Source organism: Stylophora pistillata, chromosome 3 (assembly GCF_964205215.1).
Source record: "Stylophora pistillata chromosome 3, jaStyPist1.2, whole genome shotgun sequence".
NCBI lineage: Eukaryota > Metazoa > Cnidaria > Anthozoa > Scleractinia > Pocilloporidae > Stylophora > Stylophora pistillata.
The window spans coordinates 1912501-1929831 of record NC_142521.1 but is presented as its reverse complement, the minus strand read 5'-3'; the positions used below and the strand labels follow the sequence as shown (position 1 = coordinate 1929831).

The window sequence follows — 17331 nt, the reverse complement described above, 5'->3', positions numbered from 1 at the left end:
TGCATTTCAGTTCTCACAACAGGACTTGCTGTTTTAACTGTTTTAACTACAATACCAGACGATGGTTTTGCAGAGTTTTTGAACAAGTCTGCCCATGATGAAGGCTTTGGAGGCTGATCTTTTTTGCGAGTGATTTCTTCTGCTGTACTGCTTGTTTTTACACTCTGATCCACTGAGATCCACATCTTTCATTTTCCGTCTTCTCCACAGCTCTCTGGGTGTTCACTGTTAATGACAAGGGAGGGAAGTTGTCAACATCAGGTGCTGAAGTTCTTGGGGGACTGCAAAATAAAACAATACTTCTTCAGTAAACAATACATGTATTTGTGAATGTTCTCAACTTAAAAGTTTCCCTGGATCCAGACATCAATTACTTAACAATTAATCCCCATGCACATGTTTCTATAAAGAATGGAACATAATCAAAATAAACAAATAAATAAAAATATATATATATATGTAGCAGTCAACATAAACAAGGCAGTTTTCTAAGCCCTCTGTTCTCAGAAAAATCCAGAATTTACAGTGTTGGTTCTTCCCAAGGGATGAAAACAATAGAACCCTCAATGTCAGAGGGAGAAGCAAAGAAACCTTCAACTCACATCTGATGCTAGGGTAGCCAGGCGAGCAAATCAAACACCTCTTGTTACTTGCTGAGCACAGCACTCTCTACTTAATATGAGAAAAATTTCACTGAATACATGCCATGCCAATTCAATAGAAAAGGACAAAAAATATCCTAAATTCCTTGGCTGCTTTGTTGAAGTTTGAGTGGAAAAAGGTTGGCTCCTTTTGACATTTTATTGCCTAAGTTGATAACGTAAATTGGCCCTCATAGAGGTTTAACAGCTGATGTTTCAAGCATCAGAAGACACAAATCAAAACTGAATATTTTTTATGCCACATAGAATTTGAAGCCACTCCTTTACCTTTCAGTTTTACTTTCTGTCACATCTTGTTCAGGCTCTTTGTTGCTGTTTCCACAAAACACAAAGTGTTCAGAGCTACTTTGGACGGTTTTATCTGATGATCGTGTGACTTGTTTCTGCTTTGCTTCTGGTGAACAAGCTACTGTATCACCTACACCAGCTGTTGTCCTCACCAATTTCCCTGGAGAAGTTTCCTGTTCACTTTCTTGTCCCACTTCAACACCTGAGTCTTCAAGACCTGCTGTGACATTCTTAGCTGCCGCAGAACTGTCACTTGATGAGACCTGTGTTGAGGTGTCACCAGCTGCCAGACAGGAAAACAAATGATGTTACTTTAAGATATGGATATGGCAGTGATATCAACCCATAAACTCCCTAAATCTCATATTTAATTCTCCTTTATGTCTGCCATACACTTCTTCTTATGATATTAGTTTGGAGAATTTGGAATGGGATCTGCTAAGAATACCTACCTTATATTTTTCTTTTTCTCAACACTTGTCTGCTGTATTCATATTGTAAGGAGAAATTATGTCTTGATCACACATGGAGGGGAAACATTAGGGGAGGTTCTGAACACAGCAATGCCGCAAAAAGAAAAATCAGCAAATTCAGCATTAACACGAAAAAAAACTTGCCAAATATCACAATATTTCAATACCAATTTGAAACTCGATGTCATGCATGGAATATTCAAACAATATTCAAACAATTAAGCTGGTCAGAAGTACATGACTCAATCACTTGTAAGTTCTCCCACAGACTCAAAACAGGTAGATGATGTTATCTTGATCTAACACCATATTCTCACAATTAATTTATAGGGAGATGAGTGGCAGCTAGAGGAGAGAATTAACAAGCAGATCTTTGGAATTAAAGAGTTAAGCCTATTGTACAAAAAAAGTATAACAATGTGAAGCACAATAAAAAAGGGAAATAATAAACAGATCAGAAGAAGTAACAGTTTAATGGATGTGGATGTGTCAAAATGCAATTTGTAAACAAAAAAGTTTAAGTGCAAAATGGATATCATCACATAACCAATTTTGTTGCCAAATGAAGAAGACCGTTGTCTCTTCATATACGATACAGGCATGTGGAGGAAGGTATTTGACCCAACCTTGTGTGAATGCTAATTCCTAGTAACCAAGAAGTTCTCAGAAGAATGATAATCAAATGTAATTCTTTAACAGTCTGTATATCTCTACCTTTCAGAGGAATCACAGGACCACTGAAGTTTACATGTACCTGAGCTTAGCAATAAATTTGTACCTTTCATAGGGGTCATAGGACCACTGAAGTTTACATGTACCTTAGCTTAGCAATAAATTTGTACCTTTCATAGGGGTCACAGGACCACTGAAGTTTACATGTACCTGAGCTTAGCAATAAATTTGTACCTTTCATAGGTGTCACAGGACCACTGAAGTTTACATGTACCTGAGCTTAGCAATAAATTTGTACCTTTCATAGGTGTCACAGGACCACTGAAGTTTTACATGTACCTGAGCTTAGCAATAAATTTGTTACTTTCCATCCACGACATTTACTTCATAATAATTGCTTGTGATGAAAACTTTTTAATTCCAATTGAAATAACAGAGATATTAATCTGCACTTTTTGCTGGGCATAATTGGTTACAATCTGTTTTATTCATCAGTTTCTCGTAGTAAGAAAAAATCGAAACAAAATATATATTTAAATCGCCCTGACCTTCAACAAACTAAGGAAGTGGGTATTGTCACTGTCTGCACATAACAGAGTGATCAATATTATAGGAAAATTCATTACTTGACCAGGGAATTCTATTTACAACCATTATCACTGATGGTATTTCGATATATCACTGTGCCCCACCCTCTCAGATCCTCTTCGATCTGTACACTACACAAACTCGATATCACACCAATTTTTTAAATTTGAACTCATCTTCCGGCATATCAAAGACGAGCCAGAATATTGCTCATATTTGCGACCAACAATCATCACAATCATAAGTCCCTAATTTCATTATCTCTCAAGATCAACCAGTAGCGCCTCGCAAATTAAATGTCGATGTATATTTTTGAAATAATCTCGTTTTCCGAGTCAGGATGCTCGCGCGAAGGTAAATTACAAAAGTATTAGATACATACCGGTACCGCTAAAATCATCGCCTCGTTCCTCGTGATCTGAGTAATCGAAGTCGAAGAGAAACTACAAAATAGAAAACCTCAGTAAAACAAAAAAGAAACCAATGCGAGAGACGATCGAAAACTAAAGCGTGAGTAAATTTTGTCTCGACCTGCAATGTAATCCTTGAAATTAAACACAATTTCCCCGACGTACGCATAATTAAGAGATCTACTGAGCTAATTTTTACCTCAACCGGTGGTATATTTCCGATTTGGGCTGCTAAATTACTGAAGTACTTTTCCCATTCTTCAGCTGTGAAATCCCTGAGACACGCAAGAACAAGAAATTTTAGGACACGTCTCGCCTGAATTTCGTTTTTACAACGCGTGATTACGAGGAATCTAATACAAATCTAACATATTTCTTACCTCTTCCGAATTAGGCATTTCTTGAGCCACGAGAGTGCTCAATTAACTAAAGCTCAAATTCTCCATGGACAAAATTCCCTTAAAAACTCTCGAACTAAACAAATCAATTTGATTCTTCCATTTGGCTAGACGAGCCCATGAGCTGTGAAAACTTGTGACGTCAGTTTTCGTCTCGGTCCCGTGGAATCCCGTAAAAACCCGAGATAACACAAGCTGACGGGATACTTTGGCGTAATCATAACATCGTTGATTTTTTAATATCAAAACAGCTGGTCAATTTTGCGCGTATCATGGCAGGAAGCCTACGGTGGCCCAGAAGGCTCAACGCAAACAAAAAATATACTGCAGCAAATAAAAGATATACTGCATCAAATAAAAAAGATCAAACCCAAAGAAAAAAAAAGTACGCAGCAAATAAAAAAATGCACCGCAAACAAAAATACTGCAGCAAATAAAATATGCAACGCAAACAAAAAAAAAGAGAAAACGCAAACAAAACAAATTGGAACGCAACGCCAAGGAAGACTGGGTAATAGTTCTTAGTTTCCCGCCAACACTCGTTACATCCTTTGCTTGTTCACCTTTCCCAAACCATGTTCTGCATGACAGTACTGGTACCATGCTGCTACTTTAAAAATTCGATGATAACTCTATTTTCATACCCTTGATGAAAGTAATTTTCTATAATCCTACGCTGATAGCTTTCGTCCATAACCAAATGCGAGTTCCAGTTCATGCTGTTTTGGCGGGAAACTAAGAACTATTACCCAGTCTTCCTTGGCGTTGCGTTCCAGCTTTTTTTGGTTGCGTTTTCTTTTTTTTTTGTTTGCGTTGCACATTTTATTTGCTGCAGTAGTTTTTGTTTGCGTTGCATTTTTTTGTCTGCTGCGGTCCTTTTTTCTTTGCGTTATGATTTTTTTTTATTTGCTGCAGTATATTTTTATTTGCTCCAGCATATTTTTTATTTTCTGCAGTATATTTTTTATTTCCTACAGTATATTTTTTAATTGCTGCAGTATATCTTTTATTTGCTGCAGTATATTTTTTGTTTGCGTTGAGCCTTCTGGGCCACCGCAGAAGCCAGTATATCGGCACGAAAAAGAGCTCTGATGAAATAAACGTTTATGCAAAGGATTGCCTCCAGCAGGCGGTAGTTTGTGTTTCAGCGCGGCAGATATTAATATTCGGTCGCCATATTGGACGGGTGGAAGGTTTTGGACGAGTGACATGACACAGCAAGGGGAGGTGGGGGAAGGGGAGAAAAATCTGACTGGAATTAGCTTACAGTGTACCCGTTTGAGAGCCAAATAAAATACTAATTAGACAAAAGGATACAAATCAGAAAACATCGATCAGTTACATGGGTAAAAGGAATGAGAAGATAACTCCACAAAGAATTCCAGGTGCAAGTGAGTACTAAATTTGTTCCAGTTTTAACAAAAACAAAATACTTGAGACTTCTTACCAACACTTTTAATCTCAAGTTTTGACACGAACAACACAATTTCATCTGTCCATTGCATTTTCTTCTTCAGTTTCGGATATCAGTTTCCCGTGTAGCCAAAGAAATACTAGCATGCGCCTTCTCCGTCGTTTTGCACGGCCCCTACTGCACAAAACAACACAAACGTAATGCAAATTACAAGAATAGCCCGGGCATTGCGCAACATCGCCAACATCTGCGAAGAAGTACTTTTCAATCGCCGATTTACATATATTTTTTCCCTCCAACACGTACGAATTTGGGGCCAAAATGTTTATTAGATCCCAGGCTTTCCAGATCAACCCCGTACATACGCGACATACGCATGTTTTAATTGACTAGGCCGCTTGAAGTGATGAGTTTGTTTTGGCCGAGCGGTCAATGCCAGTCACGACTTCTTTTAAGTTCGACGACTTCGAAGCCCGATTTACATGGTTTATTTTTCACTTTTCCAAAGTATTTTGCGACTTCTAGATAGAGTAATAAATATATATCGTAAATCTAACCGTACATTTAGATAAGGTTATCGTTAACTATGTCTAGTTCTGCTTTTCGCTAAAAAATTAACAACTTCCGCTATGATTTTGTGTCACTATTGGGGGCCTGGAACCGAAAAACAAATTAGAGGCAAATGTCATGTAATTTTTTGGCATGAATAAACATAACAGCTGTAACTTTGCCAGGAGTTGAAATTTTATTTTTGCCAAAAATGAATTTAAAATCTGAAATAATGACTTGAATGACTTCTATTATCATGGAAAGCACTCAGCCCTTAACGAGGTGACTTGGTATCGCTGGAAAAGTTATTCCTCCTTGAAGAGGACCGAGATGAAAATGAGACCAGCAGACTCCTGACTTAGTTAATTCTGCCTTCTTATCTTCAGATAGCCTTCAGTTAACAGCATAGCTATTATTCACTTCTGACTTACAATAACGACGAAATCTCAATCAAGGCCAAATAAGCCTTTCATGTTTGGTATCCCTGATAAGGTACAGCGGATTTTCTAAAAAACCGTTCTAGCATAGTCTTTTTAGTTTGTTTTGTTTTCTCTCGTTTTGCAATCTTTCTTAAACCAGTCTCTGATTGCTACATAAAAGTTTAATTTGAATGATCAAATAAAAGAGATGTAATATACAAATGAGGTCCCATTAGTGGTTCTCTGGATACTGTATGTTTGTATAAGAAATTACCGGGATACAGGATACCTAAGGAAAAAATTACCGGGAAACAGGATACCTAAGGAAAAAATTACCGGGAAACAGGATACCTAAGGAAAAAATTACCGGGAAACAGGATACCTAAGGAAAAAATTAACGGCATGTGGTATATTTAAAATATAGAGATTCAGGAGTGTCGAACTGGAATTGAGGGGATAAAAAAACCTCAGGATACGGTATATTTAGACAAAAAATTAAAGGACACGAGATACTCGCTCCTCCCCAGTGCGGCCATACATTTCATCGGTTCCTGTCGAGTCCTAGCAAGGTTTCATTCTGTGAAATTTTGGTCACCAGAAATGAAAAAAATTTGTCATTTTCCTACTATTTTAGGTTTTGTATGCGAACTTACATTTTAAACTTACTGACCGGTGGAAACTTTCCATCATTGCTGATGGTTAAACGACATGAAAAACAAAAGATTGTGTACGGACAGGGAGCTCCCACTCAAAACTGCACAGCTTTATTTTTTATATTTGACTTTTGCCGGCCTTCTTCATCAGTCCTTTTCTCCTAATTATGGACCACTATAACAGGAAAAAAAATTCATTCAATCGGCATTAGATTGCCATTGAATTGTTTTAGAAATTATGCGATCATTGCGTGTTATTCACTTGTGTTTACATAACTTAGTGGTAGATATATAAGACCAAGTCCTAGATTATCAGTGTCAGACTGTAGATGATAATGATCCTTATCGATCGAATGACCTCCAGTTGTCTTGTAAGGATCAACGAGATGGCTCTTCCTACCCTGATGAAATAAAATTAAAAATTCTGTCAGTACCGGGCCAGTATCGCACCCTAAAGGCGTCAGTCATTCACAGTCAGTGAGGGGCCTAAACTATACAATGATAAGTCATAATTATTATGACATTCACTTGTACATGATCTCAGCAAATTATAATTTTAGGCATTCACACCGCCCACTGACATCAGATATAAGGTTTGGATTCCTGACAGAGAACTACAGGCGAAAGAAAACATAAAAAGAGAGCTTTAATTTCATGCAATCATAATTTGGTTTTAAGTTAGGCATGCAGGTAGAAAGACAGACATACAGACGAACTGAGAGGCAGGCAGAGATGACGTCACTATTGCCGTGGGTCAGGACAATAAGAGATCACAAAAAATCAGTGACACACTCGGCGCCACTTCCACTTTTCTTCTCACCAAATGTTGACGTCATTTGTTATCTATTACTGAATAAACACACGACAACATAGTTGTGTCAAGAAAGCTGAAAAAGGAAAAATTTATTCCTGATACCTACCAGCAGGAATAGAACACAAAGGTTCCAATATGATAAATCCCTGAGATGGAGAACATGAACCACACCAACCTCCACACTTGGCAGACACCACTGCACCATCAGGAGACTTCTGGTAGTCCTGCATCGTCAAACTTTCCGGCCATCCCGAAAATTTCCATTTCACATCGTTCCGAACACGAAGTCTCGTCCCGCTCAAGTCAACCTTGAACTGACCTTTCCGGCAGTTACCATGATTAGACGAATAACAATCCCCAGCTTTGCCATATGGGATGTCTTTACCTCCCTGAGTCTGCGCGAAGGTGAAAACATTCCTCAAAATTTTCATGGTTGTGATATCAAGGCGCACTTTGCTGAAGTAAGTGGTGCCTCGATCTGGGTGCAATGTAGATTGCACAGCACCACTGCAGTCGCCCCCATTTTGGAGCTTCTGGGCATACACATTAGCAAAGTTGTTCTCCGTACCCGACTCCAAGGTGATGAACTCTTGCGGCGTGTTAGATGACATATTATGGCAGTAGATTCTCGTTGGGTCTTTGCAACTGTCGCTTAGATGAAGCAGGTAATGGCCGTCAGAAGAGTACCCGAATGCTTTCACTTCTGCGCAGCTGCGAAACTCTGTTTAGAATTGAAATTGAATTAAATTCAAAATCGTTTAGGTTGCTACTGCAATCCTCTAACAAACCCAAACAAAAACAGCTGAAAGAAAAAGCTTTTTACAGTTAATGCAGATGTTATTATTTTGAAACAAATGAACTAATTAGAGCGGCTGCACTTTGCCGCCCGGTCAAACTGAGGCACCATCCACACAAATGCGATTTCGTTTGAAAACGCATTGTTTTTGACACGTTTTTGCCCATCGCACATACTAAAATGCCAAAGCCGCTGATGAAAACGGAGACTTTCGCGAACGGTGTAAAAATTGGAGCGTTTTGAAGACAAACCGTTTTCAAAAGGCATGATTTCTTATGTGGATAAATGAAAACAAAAGATTTTGAAAACAGTTTCCCAAAAAGTCACCTACTGTCACAGACAAAAGTCTTCTACTTTCATGCGCAAGATGAGACATCACAAACAATTATTTTAGCTACAATGCGCAAAGGCTGAAAACAAACAAGCAACAATTTTTACCGCGGTTTTATTCAACCCAGCGTACCCGAACAAGACACAAGTTTGCAGGGAACTTCTTTTGAAAGCAGTCTTTCGTTTTTAGATTTCCTTACCTTTACTCACAGCATGTGGCAATTTCTTTGCCTCCTCTGTATCTTTACTTGGCTCGGGTATAACTATGAGGTTGATCCCCGAGGAGATCTTCTCCCACTTGTCTATGCCCGGCTCCTCCGTGATGGCAAATACAATGACCTTCACTGCACTACTTCTAAAATTGGTGATATCGTTCCGGATCTCAGTAGAATTCTCATCGAAGTTTCCCTGGGTCAGCACAACAAGAATATTCTCCGCAGATAGCCGCTCGCCTTTTTGCGTTGTGAAAACCTCATCTCGTACTTTTGTAAAAGCACCGCTCAGTGTACCTGGTTGTCTGCCAGGGCCAGGTATGCTGCTCATGAAACTTGTAAAATTGGCTTTGCTGTAACCGTCATTGAAGAAGACCCTGGCAATCGCAGGACCATTGTAGTCCACTAGAGCAACACGAGTTTTGTCATCGGATATCTCATATTCATTAGCAAAGTTCTTCAAGATGGCTACCATTCTTGAAAAGACTGAAGACGCTTGAGCTCCAGACGCACCGATTACAAAAGCAATGTCGACGGCTTTTTCTACAGAATACAACAACAACAAAAAGAATATACAGCGTGAGGCTAGGACCACACGGTTCAGTATGGATTAAGGTGACCCACAGATAAGAGTATAGTTTGATGTACTTTTAGTAAGCCTGCAAAACAGATTCAATTTACGCATCTGGAAACTTTAAAATCACTTTCTTTCTAAATGAGATGATACCCCTAAAATCATTAAAAATAAAATTCTCGCTTCCATACGTACTAGAGGAATCAAAACTGACGCCGATCTCCTTTGTAACAACATATTCGAGAAATGAATCATATTGATATGGATAAAGGTTTGGGAGAATAGCTGGAGTATTCTAACACCGGAGTAAGAAATTCCATAAGCGGCTATGACTACCACCCGTGGTCAGCATTTCCGCTATATCGTATCATATTGTCTTCTTCATCGGAAAATCTAGGAGTCAGGAGAAAAACATGTCACTTCTCCCGTGATCATACCAAGGTAGCAGCCCCAGTTGATAGTGCTGCTTCATCATCATTTCTTCATGATCACCAGCGAATGAATTTGAGGCCTTTAGCAAAGTGAGCTATACCAAGTTAGCAGCCCCAATTGATAGCGCTGCTTCATCATCATTTCTTCATGATCACCAGCGAACGAATTTGAGGCTTTTAGCAAAGTGAGCCATCGGCGGAGAGGTATACGAAGGCGTCTGGTACTAATAATTGTGAGAGCCAGTCTCTTCAAGGCTTCCAACTTTGTAGAGGGAAAAAAGTTAGCACGCGTGCCGCGGGGGTAGTAATGAAGGCTTACAGGCAGGTTATGTGGATTAACAAGGTCGCACCGTAAATCTCAACACTACATCCGGGAAAGAAGGCGGGATTTCATTGTTTTTGATTCCCTTGTGTTCCCGATCAAAGGTCAATTCCTGTTGACATACATCCAAACAGCTGATCTTATTTTATCATCTCACATTCTTCTATTTTCATCATCTACTTTATGAGAAACTCAAAAGTTATCCAGATCTTTTTCATGTTGTTCACTAAGAGTGAAAATAATTGCCTTATCACGTAAGTTAAAACCGCGATGCCGAGAAAGGCAAAACCTGTATTTAACACTGTCAAAACCATCGGAAATGAAAATTGTATTGCACTAGTTTAATTTATGATCAGAGGCTCATTTTTCACATGTTCGATGACTTAAAGACCTTTAAAGAGCCCAAGGAAATGATAGGGTCTATTTTAAGAAAGATACAACGGCGATAGGAACAAGACCTTAGCGCAACAAAAGATTGAATGAGCGCAACTCAGCACGTTTGTTTTGAGAATTTGTAACGACATTTCTCAGCCTTACTATGAAAAAAAAAAAAAAAAAAAACAGTGTTAAATCACCATGTTCTGCGTGCATACTATTGGAAAGGAAATTTTGACAGAAATTCATCCACATCACTATTTTTTCTATTTTAACAGAACGTTTTTTAAAGATGTCGTGACATCTTAAATTTCCAATTTTAACTCCTATTACAAGAAATGAATATGCAAAAAGTAACTTTTAACTTAGGCACTTTAAGTGGGTGTGTTTTGCGACAAACAAGACCCAGTGAAAAAACTACGAAACCTCATAAAATGAACATACAGATAATAAAAATGTATATTTGAAATTTAAGAGTAACGAATCAACTGTGAAATTAGACCTTCAATTTCCATGTCGCAGTAAACCAAAGCTGTCTTTCCAGATGCACTTAAATCCAACCAGTATTTCTTGCTGATGACGTCTTTATCTTCGCTCGCTTTTATTTCCCGACACGACTCTGCAGGCAGTTCTGGAATGGATCCCAGAGGAGCTGTTACATAAAGTAGATTAGAGAAGCACAAGAATTAGCCGTTTATTCTCTTGCTAAACAGAACCTCGATTGCACACAATTCAGACTCGGCCACCGGGGATAGCTATGGTTGTAAAGTATCTAATACATACCTCTGCCGAAAAAACGTACGTGATAAAACCGAGCAGGGTCTGAATGGAAGTTCTTAGGTCTTGCCTCTCTGGTTCGGTTATTCAGTTCACAAGACTTTTCCCCGATTATGTAATTGTAACTCTGGCACCTGATTTCTCTTTCACAGCTGATGTCACACTCGTGGATGGAAGTTACTGAGATCTTCTTGAAGACAAATCCGTGTAGAGCCATTCCGCTCATGCTTCTTTCTCGTCTGCAATGTTTATCAGCGGATACGATGGCCATCAAGAGGCGAACGTTGAAGAACAAACACACTTTCCTCCACATTAAATGACCACGATGAGACAAAAAAATGAGTGAGTTTGTTCTGTCTCCTGTTGTGGAGGGTAGATCGAGTCGATCAATATTCAGAATTGTTCTAACTACTTTTCAAAGCAGTGAAACTATTCTCAGCAATATTTATCAGTAGATCACAAAAGTGTTCCTCATTTTAGTTTGTTATGAATATTTTGTTTTTTTAGCGGGTTTCGCAATTTTCTTGATTAATTGTGAAACTTAATCGATTCATGCTGTCCCGTGATAGAGGTTCTTAATATGTTGTTGCTATGGTTACAAAACAAAACAGTTAAAGCCGCGAAGTGAAACTTCTTCGTCTGTTTTCTCTTTCAGCCGTTAAAATAACTGTAGTTATCAGCCTGGAGGTTAGTTAAATAATTTGAATATATCAACAAAGTTGAAATGGTAAATTGGCCACCGTTACGATCATTAAAAGCTGACGTTTCGAGCATTAGCCCTTCGTCGGAGCGAATGACGAAGAGCTAACGCTCGAAACGTCAGCTTTTAATGATCGTAACGGTGGCCAATTTACCATTTCAACTTTGTTGATATATTCAAATTATTTCGTTAACCTCACCGACGCAGCCCCAAACGATTTCTTTAGAAACTATCAGCCTTTATTCATGGAGGTTAGTTAACTCAGTATATCTGCTAGAGGAACAAAAGGTCCATGAAGAAGAAAACATTGACCAAAATAAAAAAGTCCTGAACTGCATATTTACATGCGTGTTCAGAAAAAATTAATTCTGTTGACGTTTTTCTAACCTTCAATATAATTGTCAGTTGTTATTCATTTGAGGAGTAATTGGATTGTGTTAGGAATGGCTTTAGGCGACATCACGATAGATATCCGATCCCCAATTTTTTTTTTAATTTCGCCACCTGTAGAGCCGGAAAAGTGAGTTAAAAATTAGGTAAAAGTCTTGAGAGAAAACTATACTAAATATACTATCTATTAAGACATGAGCCTTTCTCTGGATATTTCCGAAGAAATCGAAGATGCGAAGATCACCGCGGAAAAAACGAAGATCTCAAGATTGAAGCGAAGATGTGAATTTGACTAAAATTTGCGTAATGAAATTGAACACTTAGATATAAAACTGTCAAAACTCGTAAACACTATAGAAAATATCTGTTATTTCTGAATTTTGGCATTTGAACAACATTTCAGTGCGATTGTGACAACGGTGTCAACAGTCATAGAACACTGAACTTCGAACATAGTCACCTCGAAGAATTGACGAAAGAGATCGCCTCTGGTATCGGGGCCCTAAAGCGAATTAGGCACCTGATCCCAGCATCAACCTTACATCTCATTTACCAAGCTTTATAAAAACCTTACTTTGATTACTGTGACATTGTTTGGGGTAGCTGTGTGGGAAAACGCTACGAGACAAACTCCAGAAATTGCAGAATAGAGCAGCCCGTGTGTTGACATTCTCTAACTATGATGCTGATGCAACTGAGCTACTCGAGTTTTTAGGGTGGAAAAATCTTGCACGCCAGCAGGAAATCCATAAAGCCACCATGATGTTTAGATGTCTGCACGGGCTAGCTTCAGAGTATCTGTATTCAAAGTTTACGTGGTGTGACTCTGCTTATGACCTCAGGGACTATGAAAATAAGCTTAATGTTCCATTACCGCGCACTATTGACTATCGTGAAGTTTTTCTTACTCTTAACTGTCACTATTATTTATCCGAGAAGTAATTAGATTGTGTCAGGATTGGATTTTAGATGACATCACGATAGATATCCGATCCCAAATTTCTTTTTTTAATCTTGCTCAACCTCGTTCCCAGGGTGTTTTCCCTTAGCTATTTTGTTATATTCAGAGCCGGAAAAGTGAGTAGAATTTAGGTTAAAGTCTTTCGAGAAAAACTCTACTAGATTTAACAATTGATTCATGCGTCAAACTCGATCTGCTCACTACGGTGACCAGATATTGCCATGATGTGGCGATTTTAGACACCGGCATTTGATGACAAGGTGATCGCAGTAGCGCTGACGCTGAGGTTGGTGTAGACTTTCGGCAGTTTTGCTGCCTTGCTGATGCTTTTCATCATGTTGTCGAGCTTGTTGACTCCGATCGGTCATGCATCGTATCAAATTTCATCGTAATTCCACTTCTTCTTCGGATGTTGAAAAAATGCTTCGCTTTTGGGATTCAACTTCGCTATGTAAAAACTTCAACCGAGCCGGTGGCTGAAAACTGAATTTATTGTTCTTGCCCTTTGTCTCAGGGTTTTACAAGCGATTTCACAGCTGAAGAATGGGAAAATACTTCTGTAATTCAGCAGCTCAAATTGGAATAGCACCACCGTTTGGGGTACAAACTGACTTCAGTTACTATTTAATGATCGCCGATAAGTTTGAGGGAGGTCAGCTTCACATGAAGGTTTCTGGTTTGAACACATGTTAACAACAAGAATTTAAATTATCTTGTTAACACCTACTGGAATAAACCACCGTTTCTCTTCTGTTTTAAAATAAATTTCTTCCAACTGTGATTTTTTCATCTTTCACTTGCTTACATTAATCATTTATAGTTTTGTTAACAAGTTCGACTTTCTAGGGATTTTTTAATCTTTAGCCGCCCGATTATTCTTCGTCCGTTCGCTTTGAAGTTTTACAAAGTAACTTGTACAATAAGGTTAAAATCAAAAGAGTACAAGGCAAAAGCTACGGGCTGATATCAACCAACACTGAATAGCTCAACAGAAGAAGGACTAAGACAGGTGTGAGCCGCTTTTGTTTATCCCTGTTTTGTTTTGTAACCATAGCCACACAACATTTGCAGCACTCCTATAAAGGATGCTATAACTTAAAATTTTTACAGTTAATAGACCCAACTGAGGGGGTGACTAGTTCGTCATTCGCAAGGTAAGAAATATCTTAATGTGCACAGTACGCTAGGTGTTCCTTTGACCAGGTTGACAAGTTCTTCACGGAGAGTTTTTGGAGCACGACTATTTCTTTTAACCAGGTTTTTATCTTACCTCACTATTATCCTGAACATACTACATGTATATTCGTGATTGCAGCGTGATAGAGTCCGATTAGTGTAAGACGGTGTTTTGGAATGTTGCCAATAGTAAGGCACACTTTCACCAAAAAATTAGAAGCAAAGCACCGTTTCAAACATCAGCCCTTGGTGTTAAGTCACATCACAAAAAATTAAGGGGAGTATTTGTTGTTGTTTGTTTGTATTTTATTGATGTTTCGCAGAAAGGTGATGAAATGTCGTGGACGGTGTGTTGGTTCTCCCTCGTCGTCATCTTGACGGGCGTCGTCTCTTCTGATAAACAATGCAGACAAGAAAGGAGCATAAGTGGAATGGCTCTGCAGGGATTTGTCTTCAAGAAGTGCTCAGTAACTACCATCCACGTGTGTAAAATCAACTGTGAAAGAGAAATCAGGTGCCAAAGTTACAATTACGTAATCGGGGAGAAGTCTTGTGAACTGAATAACCGGACTATGGAGGCAAGACCCGGGGAGAACTTCAGCTCAGACCCTGCTCGTTTTTATCACGGACGTTTTTTTTAGCAGAGGTATGCATTAGATACTTCAACCGCGGCCATAGCTATCCCCGGTACGATGGAGTCAAATTGTGTGCCGTCGAAGTTCTCTTTAATTTAGCGAGAGAATCAACGGTTAATAGGCCAATTTGGATGTGTCACATGTTCAAACTTGGCTCCGAGGCTTGGGGGAATAAAACAAAAGAAATCACATTGACGTTGAGGGATGAAAAACTAACGTTTTTTTTAAATTCCCCCCAAGCCACGGAGCTACGTTAGGATTTCAATATATCTAAAACTTTATCTACTTTACATTACAGCTCCTCTGGGATCCATTCCTGAGCTGCCAGCGGAGTCGTGCCGGGAAATAAAAGAGAGTGAAGGCAAAGACGCCGTCAGCAAGAACTACTGGTTGGATCTTAGTGGATCTGGGAAGGCTGCATTGGTTTATCGCGACCTGGAAAAGAAAGGTTTTTGTCCAAACACTTGATTTACTTTTTCATCATATCTTCATTTTCTTCTGTTTTGCTATTCTTAAAAAAAATTCCTATCTGTTTGTAGCTACTAACGCATGTTACATTATTTCAAACGCAGCTTAACACTAGTCTTTTTTTTCTTCTAGATATCGATGAATGTTCCACTGATACTCACGACTGTGACGTAAATGCTGGCTCTAACTGCACCAATACTATCAGCTCTTTTACCTGCACGAGTAAGCAGAGATGTTTAGATGTCTTATTATCATTATGTGTAAGATCCGGCTATCAAAGTTCACAGAGCAACCAGCTGGACAATCAGACATGGTTTGACGCTACTCTAGTTTAAGGATTAAATGAATGTAACCAAGAAAATTACAATTCATCGACCCAACGTTCCCACACTCCTGTCTAATGCCTTCATCAGGGGTCGATGTTGGCTCGATGAATTGTAATTTCCCTGATTACATTCATTAAATCCTTAAACCAGAGTAGAATCAAACCATGTCTGATAAATGTGTAACTTACGATCAATGCTCCATGAATTCTGAACTGATGTACTTGTAAACAGGGATACAGTCAAACGTGTATTAAGCGGCATGGTAGAACGATGTCACCCTATATTAAGAGGTCGGTTGTTAAATTCTCGAAACTCTTTCCCTTAACACTGTAATTTTCACCTCTCTTAAGCTGTCGTGGTCAACCGGCCTTTTATTGAGTTCCTACGGCCTGTTTCTATTGTCTTTCATCTGTATCATTAATAGACTTCCAATCATCATTAAGACTTTACCACCTAAGGAACGTTTCCCGGCTGTCTTCGCTTTTTATTCCTAGGTTACTTTTAGAACATTCTGAAATCGAACATTGTTACTTTTTATTGATATGTGTATATATATGATTTATTTTACTCTCTTTTATTTTAAGTTATACAGGGCCCCTGTTGATACCAGTCCTGTGACTGAAGGGGTTACCCTGTTTTAAAAATCGATTATTATTATGACGCAGTTTATTGAACTTCAGTATGCCAAGAAAAGAAAGTTTCATAGGTCGCACAGCGTAACCTATGAAACTACACATCGTTGCACTTATAAAAAATATAAAAACCTATTTGCTAGCATGGAAAATTATTTTAGATACAACTAATACTAATATAACATCGCTAATTTACAATCTATTATTAATATACATAACAACAACTAAAAATTAACGGTAAAAAACTACGACGTTTCGAAGTCTGCATGACCTCATTATCAAGTAAAATGTTAAAACTGATGTAAAATTGTAGCTCAGAGATTATATACAAATAAAATGTGATAACTTCATTAGAATAATGAGCGTTCATTGTTATTGGTGTTTAGCATGTCAGATCGTGCAGTATATGTTTAAATAAATACTTTTGCACGTATTGAGTCAGACTGCGTGTTTAGCTTTGGTTTTTGTTCGCGAATGAATAGCATTTCGTGAATTAGGCAGTCCATTTTTCCGCGGCATTTCTTGAGGACGGAAAACATTTCCTCTAGGCTAGTGGACGCTACACCGTGGGCTTCTTTCAGATGCTTGCCAATGACAGAGGCTTTATGTTCTTTTATGCGTTGATGAAGATGGCGTGTGGTATAACCGATATAATCCGCATCGCACGAATCACATTTAAAAGTGTAAACAACGCATTGGTGGTTAATTAAAGCGGGCTTCTCTTCTTGTATCTTGAGCTTTCCCTCGATCTTACGACTCGTGAAAACTGGTTGTAGGTCAGTTCCGATTTTCCGGCCAAGATCTTTCAGCTGATGTCTTACTGTGTCGGCCGATTTTTGGTCTTTAAATGGTAAAGTTATTCTTTACCATTTAAAATAGAATAGCA

The 17331-nt window shown here is 38.6% G+C and overlaps 3 protein-coding genes and 1 long non-coding RNA gene across 6 annotated transcripts; 1 reads left to right on the top strand and 3 right to left on the bottom strand.

The window, feature by feature from the left end:
- Positions 1-38: 38 nt before the first annotated feature.
- LOC148734030 (uncharacterized) lies at positions 39-4068 on the bottom strand. Its single transcript, XM_088751567.1, has 5 exons — positions 4055-4068; positions 3293-3368; positions 3066-3126; positions 930-1233; positions 39-281 (listed from the first exon to the last, which is right to left on the bottom strand). Exons 1-5 carry the CDS (start codon positions 4066-4068, stop codon positions 158-160), a joined length of 579 nt encoding a protein of 192 aa, XP_088607693.1. The 3' UTR covers positions 39-157.
- Positions 4069-5378: 1310 nt separating this feature from the next.
- On the bottom strand, positions 5379-11883 carry LOC148734029 (uncharacterized). The gene is made up of 5 exons (XM_088751814.1): positions 11164-11883; positions 10883-11032; positions 8667-9221; positions 7447-8061; positions 5379-6927 (listed from the first exon to the last, which is right to left on the bottom strand). Exons 1-5 carry the CDS (start codon positions 11468-11470, stop codon positions 6923-6925), a joined length of 1632 nt encoding a protein of 543 aa, XP_088607940.1. The 5' UTR covers positions 11471-11883; the 3' UTR covers positions 5379-6922.
- A 1959-nt stretch (positions 11884-13842) lies between these two features.
- Positions 13843-16987, bottom strand: LOC148734027 (uncharacterized). Of its 3 annotated transcripts, none has more exons than XM_088752611.1 (4): positions 16002-16987; positions 15649-15701; positions 15311-15454; positions 13843-14880 (listed from the first exon to the last, which is right to left on the bottom strand). In XM_088752611.1, the coding sequence occupies exons 1-4, from the start codon at positions 16072-16074 to the stop codon at positions 14647-14649; spliced, it is 504 nt and encodes a 167-aa protein (XP_088608737.1). In that variant the 5' UTR covers positions 16075-16987; the 3' UTR covers positions 13843-14646. The 3 variants fall into 3 exon arrangements, with proteins under 3 accessions (XP_088608737.1, XP_088608739.1, XP_088608738.1); XM_088752613.1 differs by having other exon boundaries at positions 14669-14880; positions 15306-15454; positions 16002-16091; XM_088752612.1 differs by having other exon boundaries at positions 14669-14777; positions 16002-16091.
- Positions 14321-15755, top strand: LOC148734028 (uncharacterized). The gene is made up of 4 exons (XR_015998545.1): positions 14321-14362; positions 14708-15030; positions 15318-15467; positions 15620-15755. It is a non-coding gene; the product is annotated as an uncharacterized LOC148734028 (long non-coding RNA).
- Positions 16988-17331: the final 344 nt, after the last annotated feature.